The sequence below is a fragment of the Actinia tenebrosa genome, unplaced genomic scaffold, assembly GCF_029948245.1.
Source record: "Actinia tenebrosa isolate PJP-AT-01 unplaced genomic scaffold, QUT_ActTen_1.0 PGA_scaffold6__47_contigs__length_16458017, whole genome shotgun sequence".
Taxonomy (NCBI): domain Eukaryota; kingdom Metazoa; phylum Cnidaria; class Anthozoa; order Actiniaria; family Actiniidae; genus Actinia; species Actinia tenebrosa.
In genome coordinates, this window is record NW_028292583.1 from 3,058,016 (window position 1) to 3,070,406 (window position 12,391).

Below are 12,391 nucleotides of genomic sequence, written 5' to 3' on the forward strand. Positions count from 1 at the left end.
TAAATTATGTTTTGACAATTTTTTTGTTCAGAAAATAGCCTCTTTTCGAAAATGTGCGTCTCTAGGCTGATCAATAAATTAAATGTCATATAGAAAAGAAATCAGACTGCCAATGACTGTGGTACTCAATGTGTGGATAACCTTGATGCTTAACAATGTTCACTTTTAAAAAACCTGAAACGAAATCATCCTATATTCCGTTTCGGTCAACCTTCTTGGGATTGACTGCATATAAACTATGTTCTAATATGAATATATGTAGCAGCAGCAGCAGCAGCAGCAGCAGCAGCAGTAGTAGTAGCACTTTATTTAAAGAGGGAACCGTAAGACTGGATAAGTCAAATAACAAGGTTAGCAGAATTTGCTAAATCACACAAGTAGGGTTAGCACGTGCCACCTACGTCTGCTGCCCCGCATCTCCTGGCCCCACACGCATCTAGTGGCCCCTTGGCCATAACTCCTTAACGAAGCATGCTATGGTAACGAAACTTGGTAGCATTGGTGAGACTTGTGTTGTCAATCATTAGGCAACGTTACATGGTGTGACGTCACATACCACGTGGCTTACGAACAAAACATCGCCGATTTCCGCCAAAAGTCATTACAATAAATGCTATGGTAACGAAACTTGTTACATTGGCTAGCCTTGCGATGTGAGTGATTTGACTACGTGATATGATGTGACGTCACATATCACGTGGGTTAAAAACCAAACAATATCACCGATTTTTGTCAGTAGTTTTGACTTACGAACAATTGCATGTTCTCGTTTCATCAGAGGAAATAATGCTTATTTAATACGAAATTTGCTTCAACATTACCTAAACCAAATCTTATATGAAATATAAAATGTGACTATATATGAAATCATTAATTTAAAGGTCTAGTCTATGTAAAATTTATGTAAAATTGTTCGATGGATAAAATCCTATAGATGAAAGACTTAATAAAATTGATAAGCTGGCGTAAATATTAATATTCATATTAATTAATCTTCTATTTGTGTTTTGAGTCTATATCAAAAAACTAACTTATATAAAGCTGTAATAATTATAATACTCTAATGTGTCACTATAAAAATTGTTCAATGTTCAGTGCCTATAAAATAGTTCAATGTTCAATGTCAATAGTGTTATAAGACTTATAGTAATGTTTTGAAAGTACGTGCGATGTTCAGGGTGGATGAGATGATAGCTTTCTTGCTCACTTATAAGTGTATCATTTCCTCTCCTTCCCAACAGCTTTCTCATGCATTCTTCCAAGTCAGTAGAAAATCCACCCAGTGCATCTATTAGAGATGTTCCGTGTAAGCTCACTAACTCACTATTTATGATAATGAGTCAATAAAATATGCAAATGAGTTTAACTAACCACCCGATCAGGCATTGCGTCTACGAAACTGACTAAATTTAAATCATAAACACTTTGTTCCACGAATTAAAATTGATATTTTATTGAAAACAAAAACAAGTCAAAGTGGCATGAATAAATAAAGTGCCATTAACATTTACGAAGGCCCTATAGGGACTTTGGTTATATCTCATGTTTCAAACTGTCTGAAATAGCTCTGTGGCGTTGTGCTAGAAATGTGCACAGCTCCACAGTAATAGGTTGGAACCAGTGTGGGTGACGCCAGAGAGATCCTATAGCTTTATAAGTCTTCACATGTTTGATCGTATGCTCCACTGAAACACGGTAGTGAGTTAGGTTTCGGTTGAATTTCTGGGCACGCGGCGTTTCGTTCCTATTCTCATTTGTCTGATTTGCTGCTGTCGAAACGGTGACACAAGGGGTTCTATATCAGGGTATCCTTGATCGGCTAAAAGAACAACTCCAAGAAGCAAATCCAGTGCTTGCCCAGGACCTACTGGAGTCATGAGTCTGTATGTCATTGCATCAACCATACTTCCAATAAACCCAGTCTGTAAAAATCTGATGTTATTTTCATTGTCGGTGATAATTTGTGTACTAAGGAGATGATAATGGTGATGTCCACTATAAAAATCACGCTGTGGTTCTACCTGTGGCCTATATATCCTGTGAGGAGGGGCATCAGTGCACCCTACCGCGTTTGGAAACGATTCCCAAGAGCCTCGCATAGCATTCCATTCAGCTATGGTGGGCCAAGTAACTTGACTTTGAAAATATCTCCAAAGAACGGGAACTACATGATAGATAATTGCCGATACAGTTTGAGTGCTTACGTCAAATAACAATGCAAGGCTATCAAGATAGGGATACTTTCTTAGCCAGATCATGACCAGTAACACTTGATTTGTCATATTCAGTTTTCCTCTTCTCTCTCTCTGTCTAATGTTCCCATTTCTATTAGTACGACATAATTGTGGAGAAAAATCTCTAACTATCTGTTCTAGTGTCTCGGGTAATTCACCAGTATTTAGCCAAAACAAATATCGATGTCGACGATACATGGTGAACACGTCACGCCCATTAAAAGGTAAGTGCGGTCCAAAGGGAAGACGGTTGATCAATGAAATGTTCGACTCTGTCAACGGAAGACCCAGAGAAATTAGGACAAGCATCAAAGGAACTACAACACGCTGCAAACAATTTTGAATATTCACAAGCGAAGACGTGTATGGTGTCAAAAGAGGCAAAATAGTACTAAACAGCATAGAAAGTTAAAGTACCCGTTTTCTCCTCTTTTTTCTTCTTACATGGTTTCTCCTCTTTATCTTCGACATCATTCAATTCATGAATTACAAATTTTAAAGACCACAAGTGAATGAGCGCGTTCATCTGGGAGTTAAATACCTTAGTGAGTAGGTGTGAAAATGGACAATGCTAATGTTAATTGTAGCACGAGCGCAATGACATTAGCTTACTGTGAATGTGTTTTTTCCGTCATTTCTCACAAGCCACATAAGACGAGTTACAAGTGGAGATAAAAGAAAAGATCCTACATGAGTAATACGGATAAGTCAGAGCAAGGTATTTGTGAAAATTGTCGTTTTATGGGTCGAGTTATAAAGAAAGTGTTTTGCTTAGCCTTTGTTTCATGTGTAACACAGAACGTGTCAACACTCAATCTTCACTTATGCATTGCAAATTGTCGTATACAGGTCCATCTCGTAAGCGTACTAGAATTACGATTCCAGAAAAAAAATTGGTTCTTCGTTGCTATAAAGAACAAAATGGACAAAGCTGGGAAGACATCCTGGAGCATGTGTGAGACAACCTTGATTCCCTCCCGTTTTCTTCCCCTGCTGTGGAATTCTATATGGAGCAGGATAGCCAGCAAGCGATTAACCGCATGCGTCGCATTGTAAGTGGTGAGATGAAAACAGCCACTGCCTCTGCCACTGAGCTAAAAAATCCAGTTGCAAGACCTATGTCTGATATCATATCTTCAAAAATGAGGTACGCCACAAAAAATAATCCAGAGGAAAGATATGAAACGAAGTTTGGTCATTTGGCGAGCAGTAATTCCAATCATTCAAGTTCTGCAGAGCAAAGTGATCTGGATGTGGAGTGCGCCAAGAAGAATGAAAAAAGAAAAAAACCCAAAACCAAACGAAAACGCTCCAAAGGTAAAAGTAAGGCCGAGGACGTGCACGTGGCTATGTGCAAGAAAGCCATGAAAACACTGGACAAGGTTAACATGCTTTTGGACAAGTACGCGGACAGTTCAAGCTCAACTGATTAATTCGAATATACTTAAATATGGTATACACAGAACATTATCTGACTGAATTCATTGTTAACTTATGAGACCAAATTAATGCTACAGTTTCGATAAATATTATTATGGTTATATTAAATCTGTCAGTAAAACTCGAAATACTTCTTTGTACGCCAGATACTTTGACTTTTTTTTGTTTTATAAAAGATCAATTTTGATTTGTGGAACAAAGCGTGTATGCGTTAGATACAGTCAGGTTCGTACACGCAATGCCTAATCGGGTGGTTAGTTAAACTCATTTGCATATTTTGTTGACTCATTATCATAAATAGTGAGTTAGTGAGCTTACATGGAACATCTCTATTATGATGTTGTACTGTTCAATATTATATCCTTTAAACTGTTGCTTTAACTAGTTGACACGTTTTACAAATATGTAGTTAAACTTACTCTTAAAAAGGGTTGTATTCGCTTGAAGACACCTAAATTCTTGAAATAGAACTTTGCAAAAGACGTTCACTGTAGTTGCTCCGGTGCTTTAAGCAAGGCTTGCTTTCGATAGCAGCGTGAAACTTGTGAACTCCGCAGAGCTACTTGTTACACGTTTTCTCTACTTGCCGCCATATTGATTATTATGATGAATATATATTATTATTATATTATATGTATATATATATATATATATATATATATATATATATATATATATATAAGAAATCTGTGAATCAGCTTTCCGTAAAATAGTGCTCAATACATCGATAGAAGTAGAGCAGAATATTTGTTTGAGAAGAAAAAGTCAAGACAACATTTTTCCCGACAAGCCTGTTTCGTGAATTGCTTCACTCTTCAGGGGATTTAAATCCCCTACTACAACCTTTCTGAAATCAAGTGTATATATACACATGTATATATATACATATATATTTGTTTGAGAAGAAAAAGTCAAGACAACATTATTCCCGACAAGCCTGTTTCGTGAATTGCTTCACTCTTCAGGGGATTTAATGATAAGAATATTCGTTACTATCATTTATATAGAAAAAGTATACATAATTAATTAGTGGATGTAGTTTAGCTGTTGCGTAGTAATGCTTTGTTTCTGTGGCGGCATGAAGATACAAGTTCGTTTCGCTTATTTAATGATGAGAGTTCCGGTCGATCGATAGATTATTAGAAACTTTTCTTTAAGACAAAGGTTACATCTTTTGCTGGAGCTGCTGTAGGCGGAGCTTGAAGATAGGACGCGCCATAAAATGGAGTAGCTGATATTACTGTTCTTGGGAGTCTTGAGAGTCTTGTATAATAATTGTCTAGCTTAGAATAATCCAATAGTAATTATGTCAATCTTATTTCTTATTATGTCTAATTTATTTTATAGCTTCATAGTTTATCGTAAATTTATCTTGTGTGTATGTTATTGTAAATTAGATAGTTTTATCAATAGGAGAAGAGCCACCTCGTGGATTCTATTGATTAAACCATTATTATTATTGTTATTATTGTTATTATTATTATTATTATTATTATTATTATTATTATTATTATTATTATTATTATTATTATTATTATTATTATTATTATTATTATTATTATTAGAGTCCAGATGTATTTGCTGAGTTCAGTCGAGTTTTTATGTTGTTCGTGGCGGAATGAGGCGGTGTGGTTTCTGTATCTTGTTTTGAAGTCGTTTTCTGTGAGTCCTATGTATGTTGCGGTAGTGTTGTTGTCCTTTCTTGTGACGGTGGCTTGGTATACAACTCATGATTGGAGGCAGTTTTCATTAAGCGGGCAGTCGTTCTTTTGTCGGCAGTTGCATGTTTTCTTGTCCTTTGTGTTGTTTGCGGTGTCGTTGTCGTCTCTCGGTGAATGTAAAATGCGCTTGTTGTGATTGTCAATGATTTGTTTGGCATTGTTCATGCAGCTGTAACTGATCTTGATGGTGTTACGATTAAAGACTTTCCTAAGATTATGGCCTCTAGGAAAGTGTTTATCAACTAGGCCAAGGAGTCTCTGTCCGATATTGGAGCTGACATTTTTGCTAAATGGGGGGTTGTACCAGAGTATGCCGTTTTGTGGTCGCGTTTTGTGGTCGCGGTTGATTCGTGGTTTAGGGTGTACTGGTATCCGCTTTCGTCAAGTGCTGTTTGATATGGAGGGGCAGCTTGGTCGAAGGATGCTTTATCGGATGAAAGGGATGACAGTCGTCTGTTGATGCCTGGCAGTTATGTTGTTGGTAGTGATTGGTGAATGGTTGCTCTCACGGTGGACGTACTGCAGTGTGGTGTTAGGCTTTATGTAGGGCTGGTAGGTATTTTGGTTTAGGTTGAAAGTAGCGTCTAGGAAGTTGATGATCTGCTTGTTGGCTTCGATGGTGATGCGTAGTCCATTATTGTTGAAGATTCGGCAAATGTCTTTCTTGATATTTTCAGTTTCTTTCGGTGTGGCGTTAGAAATGGCTAGTCCGTCGTCTCGGTACAGTCCTACTGTTGATGTTAAGGTTCTGTAGTTGAGAAAGAAGAAAACTTCCTACTAACTCGCATGTTTCAGCGCCGTCATAGCTGCCCATTGTAACGTCAAATGTTGTGTCTCCTTTCTTCTGCCACTGTTTCTGCTTGTGTATGAGAATTGATTTCTTAGCATGAATTATGATGTTTCGTTCGTCGTTGGTGATATTGTCGTATGTTGAGGCGAAGTCAAGCGCTCTGTTAAGGAGGTCATGGCTGATTGATGGGTAGAACTCAACGATGTCAAAGCAAATAAAACTGAGTTGTTGTTTGTTTTTGATGGATTTGAACCACTCGATCGCGGAGGCAGTGTTTTTCCATTAATTGAATTTCGATGCTGTCGTGATTTTGTTGTTGATTCTGTCGAGGATTCTTTTGCTGATTTTGCCTATCTCGGATTTAGTAGGATTGATTAGACGGCAGGCCGGTTTATTAGCGAAGTTCGGCTTGTGGTCTTTAAGTGTTATGAATGCGTCTTTGTTAGCTGTAGTGTCTGGACTCTCAAGAACAGTAATATCAGCTACTCCATTTTATGGCGCGTCCTATAATTATGTATACTTTTTCTATATAAATGATAGTAACGAATATTCTTATCATTAAATCCCCTGAAGAGTGAAGCAATTCACGAAATAGGCTTGTCGGGGAAAAATGTTGTCTTGACTTTTTCTTACTCAAACAGATATATATATATATACTCGATTGCAGAAACGTTATAGTATACATTTATACAAATACCTAATGAGAGGCATATTGCAGTTTTACTTTTTTAACCCTCAAAACCAATTGATTTATAATCTGTAGGATATAAAACACAAGAATAAAATATTTTGACGTTCATTGAATGAAACAAATAATAAATAAAGCGAGTTTTCTGTTTTGCATATCATTAAATATACTGAATAAATTAGGTATTTGTATAAACGTATACTACAACCTTTCTGCAATCAAGTGTATATATATATTATATTAATTGACTAATTGGATCTCATTAATTACCTGATCGTTTTCAGTTTTAATTGGGAATGAAACAGAAGAAGAACGATTGTTCAGGCATTTGTTCAAGAATTATAAAGAGAGGCGACTGGTACAACCCGTGGTTGATAGATCGAAACCAATAAAAGTGGAATTCGACGCTCATTTGCTAGGACTAGCAAAAGTGGTTAGTACCGAGACTTGAAATTAACGTAATAATAAAATGTTAAGATAAAAAGTGACGTCTTATCGGCATTAGGAGGAATAGCAAACTTAACCTGACCAACATATCCATGTTTTCGTACGATGCCGATCATGAAACTTTTAGCAGTAGCTTAATGTTGTTTTGGGTTATTTTTCTCCAACAGAATGAAAAGGAGCAAAGTATAAAAACTCATTTATGGCTAAGAGAGGTAAGTTTAGCATTAACAACCATTTTCTATTTACTCTAGCGTCCAAAGATGATTTATCGCTACTGCGTTTGCTTTTTTGACGGGAATGAGTATGCGCAATTCAGTAGAACCCTTAGTTTAAAACTGAAGGTTAAAAAGGGGGAAGAGAAATGCTCTCCCATAAGTATAATATACATATAATAATTAAACTTCCTAAAACCACTCGTTTTTTAAACCTTTCCATCGTCAATATGACCGCCGTCTGGTTAGCTCAGTTGGTGGGGCACCGGTCTATTGTGCCGTGGGTTCAAATCCCCGGGGCTGGATCCACACTAAGGGCCTTAAAGTTTCTGAGCTGAGTGGAAGGAGCTGCCTTTGCTCTAAAAGTATCTGCAAATAAAATGATACAGACAGAATAAGACACAGGATAACGTCAGCACTTCCATCAACCGATCCAGGCTATGGGGATCCAAATTAATCTTGAACTTCTCTAGCGCCGGGTTATGTGGCATTACAGCTGATATAACACGTTTGGTAAGATTACAATTAAGTATTAAACTTTCTTCGTTTGTCGCAGGAATGGAATAACCCTTTGCTGACTTGGACTCCGACAGAGTTTGATAACATCAAAGAGATCAGTGTACCTGCTAACATGCTGTGGGTGCCAGATATCATACTGTACAACAAGTACGTTCCTGCGCCACGGATCTGTCATTATTGGTACAGTTTATATTCATGGTGCATGTATCCATGCAAACTGAGCTAAACTAATATAAACAGTTATAAATAGCACATTCACTACTGACCCCACCTCTAAGGACTATAAAAGGGAGGGACTTAGAAAAGGTATCCAATCGCCCAATTCAATATTCAATATTCAATTTTTAAAAGTATAATAAACAATCAGATCCGTATATATTGTTTATCTTTAAAGTGCTGATGACAGAGATGAAGGAGTAAGTGTGTTCAATACGAAAGTCATTGTAAAATATGACGGCAATAACACATGGCGTGCACCGGCGATTTACAACAGTATGTGTGTGCTTGATGTCAAGTATTTCCCTTTTGATGAGCAGACGTGTGACCTCGTATTTGCTTCTTGGACACGTGATATCAAAAGCCTCAATCTGGTTGTTGGCAACAACCGAGTTTCACGCAGCCCAAAAGACACCAAATTCTTTCAAGAAAACGAAGAATGGCGAGTACTATTTGCAACCATTGAAAGGAAAGAGGTATGATTTCATTTATTTTATTCCGATATTACAAATCTCGCGGGTTTCTTGATTTTCCCACAAGAAAAAACGAGTATATGGTTAAATTTATGTTACAGCGGCGGATCTCAGTAGAATTTTGAAAAGGGGCCCATCATTTATCACTGCTAAGAATTACGACAATTTCAATCGAAAATATTTACAAACAATTAAGTATTAATTAAGTTCAATAGGTTTTATTGGGCATAAAATTTATTTCAACAAATTTCAATTATTCTCGACTTTCTCACCCCCATAATCCTTTGCGTCTTTGGGGAGTAACCAGAGGGTAAAAACACACTTATTTTGCTGAAGGCTGATCAGACAATGCTGAAAACACCTTGTTTAGCATCCAAAGATAAAATGAAGAAATAAAAGACAGAAAAAGATAGAAGCTTGAAGACGTTTAAGCTAAATGTTAAACATTTTCCATAAGTCAATATATTTTCTGTAAGACCAAAACTCTTCATGATCTGTACACGCAAGAATAACTTGGAATAAACTGATGATCAGTATTGTACAGATAAAAGCAGGTATAGCATAAATTCATGTTAAGAAACCTTTCAATTAGGGACAGTTTTTTGAATGGTTACCCCCAAAAACGCAAGGCATTATGGGGATGTGAAAGTCGAGAATAGATATTGGGGCCTAGCAGTGCGCTGTAATGATATTGTAGGAAACATAAGTGGGTGGGGGGGGGGGATGCCCCAAGCTACACGCCAAGATCTGCCACTGTGGTTGGTGTAGCTGCAACGCTATTGATTGAATAGAAGGAAAAAGTAATAAGCAAAATGAGAAAGGTACACCCCAATACTTGATCGAAGAGGGCGAGACACACTAATTTAGTCATAATTAACATAGGTAAAATTTGATTGGTCTGAGAGTCCAGTCGCAGAAGTCACAATTTCTCTTCGTTTACAACGCCGTACCTACTACTACGTTATGAACTTGATTCTACCGTGCACTCTAATTGCTTGTACAATATTTCTGGAATTTATTCTCCCTGCCGAATCAGGAGAAAGAGTGGGACTGGGTATTACTATTTTGCTGTCTATGGCGGTGTTTCAAGAACTAACTTCGGAAAAATTACCATCAAGCTCTGAGCACTTTCCACTACTTGGTAAGTATCTAGAATATCAACTATGTTATGTCTATCAGTATATATTATGAAAGTTAGCTCCAGTATCGCAGAGACCCTAACCCTTTTTTTTCTTGGTTTGCACTTAGCCATGTATTACTCAGTTTCCATCATGGAAATTGGCACTGCATTAGCCGCCACATGCATTATTCTTAACATCTATCACCGCAAAACAGAGATGCCAGCTTGGTTTAGAAGACTGGTGCTGGGTTGGCTGGCGCCTCTAGTTAAATGCAAACCTCGCTGTACGTCCCGAGAAATAATGGAGACCCAGCATGAGGAGGCCATGATCAACATGATGACTTTCAAGTCCTCGGACGTAAGAAGAAATGACGTTTATGAATTTGACCGCGAATCAGTGGACCTTGACATGGACCTAATAGAAAACAGCGCACAATCGCGCTGTACTCAAAGAGACCATCTTGTGGCTCCAAACGGCTCCGTACCTTGTAATAACATTCCACGAAAAAGGTCTACGAGAGGATGTCAGGACGAGGACAACTGTAACACAGACCAATCAATAAATGATCCTATGAATGTCCATCGCTTACAACTTTCTGAGCGCATGAACGAAGAAATACGTAGAAAGGAGTGGCAAGATGCTGCCCGTGTTCTCGATCGAGTGCTCTTGGTAGTATCAATTGTCGTTGGATCGGCATCTGCTATGGCAATATTTCTACAGTCTCCAAGAATACGTGGTCTTTTTATTCCGTAAGAGCGTAATCATACCGGGTGGTACACATTTTAGCTCGCCCGAAAGAAGTAGCTTTTCAGTTACATCTCAATGGGATATAAGAAGAACAAACTTCTCACTGCCATTTCTTTGAAGAAAGTTTGCAAAACAACTAGCTAGAGTAGTTATAGCCTGGAAACAGGTTCTGTGGGGAAGGGAGGGTAAAGGTGTCTCGAGAGTTTAAAAAAAATTAGTTTCAGCTCAAAAAAATATGTTCCTAAATTATGAACGTTTTTTCACAGGTTTCTTTCAATATTCTTAGTTCGAAATTGTATTAATTCCAGATGGACGTTAAATAATGGATAACATGCATTTTTTGAGCTCTCTATATATTTATCTTACCAGTCTTAATACTCCAACTTCGAGTTGCTTACGGGTTAGCCTCGATTATGTGTAAAAAAAACGCACAATGGCAAGATCATTGTCGGACATAAAAAACATAGGACATAAAAGCTAAGATGTTAATGAGATGTATCCAGTGTTGCAACTAGTGAAATGTTCAGAAACTCTTGGACTGATAGAAAGGGTGGAGGCTTTTAACACATGTTTGATATCGACTATGTAACTTAAATAAATACATCAGATGATAAATTGGTCCTTCCATGCATACCTTTTGGTCCCAGCTTGTATGTTATATGCTTTAAACCCCACAATGCTTTTGCAATCAAGGGTACTAATTCGTTCCACAAGTGAAGATACTTGGAATTTCAAAGTGCGTTGTTTGATAAATACTTTTAATACATGCGACTACTTTAAATGTGATCATACTTTTGCTCTTTGCGCTGTAATAAAGCTTGCATTCTGATTGTTTGCGAGCGCGTGCTTTATAAGGCCCCGTCCACACGTATCCGCAAATTTTTGTATCCGCAATTTTTATTTTTATTTTATTTTATTTTTTTTTACGGTTACGGGTTGCGTCCACACGTGTCCGCAAATTTTTGTGTCTGTATCCGCAAATTTTACGAAAACGGATACGTGTGGACGGTCAAACCAATTCGAATACGTTTTTAATAGTTTTTTTAATAATACGTTTTTAATAGTTTTCGATTTATTGTTGACATCACTTGTCAACGATCCGTCGTTACGTCTCTATCAGCCACTGTTGTCTTACTTTGGACGCTTTTGAACCTTCGTTTTGATTTTCTGCTGCTTACTTGCTTGCTTGCTTTTCTCTTTAGTTAGGCCAGCATGCCCTATCGTGTTTGGTTTTACTAGAAATCGACAACTCCCCTGGAAATTTTACACCACCGGTGATAACGTCTGATCACAAAGGAAGGAAGTTTGAAAAACCTTGCGAACAGTTGCAGCTCTACCTGGATTATGATCAGACGTTATCACCGGTGGTGTAAAATTTCCAAGGGTGTTGTCGATTTCTAGTAAAGCTAAACACGATAGTTCAGATTGTAAGTATTCGATAATGGTTACTTCCTTCTCGTACGACTGGCCAAAGCGTGCTATAACAGCAATAAGCCATTCTACTCGATATCTGATGTAGTCCACATTGACATTGGTACAAACGCCAGATTCCAGGCGTCGAAGTATATCGAGAAGAACTTCCCTAGCATTAATGACAAGCAAATCTTGTGTACTTCGGTGCTGACCTTCATTTGCTGCCGCCATGATATTTGGCCCATGAAGACTATGCTGTGTTTAGTCGTGCCTAGACCTTCTCGGGATTTTGCCACAGGAAGCCCAAACTCAATCTTTGGACACTTATATGGTTGGGCTGCCTGTGGTACGCCATATCGCATTACAGTAC

At 37.8% G+C, this 12,391-nt stretch overlaps 1 protein-coding gene across 8 annotated transcripts in view; it reads left to right on the forward strand.

Annotated features, from left to right (window-relative positions):
• LOC116307976 (neuronal acetylcholine receptor subunit alpha-10) overlaps nucleotides 1-11,223 on the forward strand; it is a 48,421-nt gene extending 37,198 nt beyond the window's left edge. For 7 of the 8 annotated variants that reach the window (XM_089039021.1, XM_089039019.1, XM_089039018.1 and 4 more), the window contains 6 exons: nucleotides 7,158-7,306; nucleotides 7,488-7,532; nucleotides 8,089-8,231; nucleotides 8,446-8,743; nucleotides 9,623-9,881; nucleotides 9,989-11,223. In XM_089039021.1, the coding sequence (XP_088895147.1) occupies nucleotides 7,158-7,306; nucleotides 7,488-7,532; nucleotides 8,089-8,231; nucleotides 8,446-8,743; nucleotides 9,623-9,881; nucleotides 9,989-10,614 (1,520 nt within the window). In that variant the 3' untranslated portion in view covers nucleotides 10,615-11,223. The remainder of the gene's footprint in view (nucleotides 1-7,157; nucleotides 7,307-7,487; nucleotides 7,533-8,088; nucleotides 8,232-8,445; nucleotides 8,744-9,622; nucleotides 9,882-9,988) is intronic. The other variant, XM_089039023.1, reaches the window with a different exon arrangement.
• The last annotated feature ends 1,168 nt before the right edge of the window (nucleotides 11,224-12,391 follow it).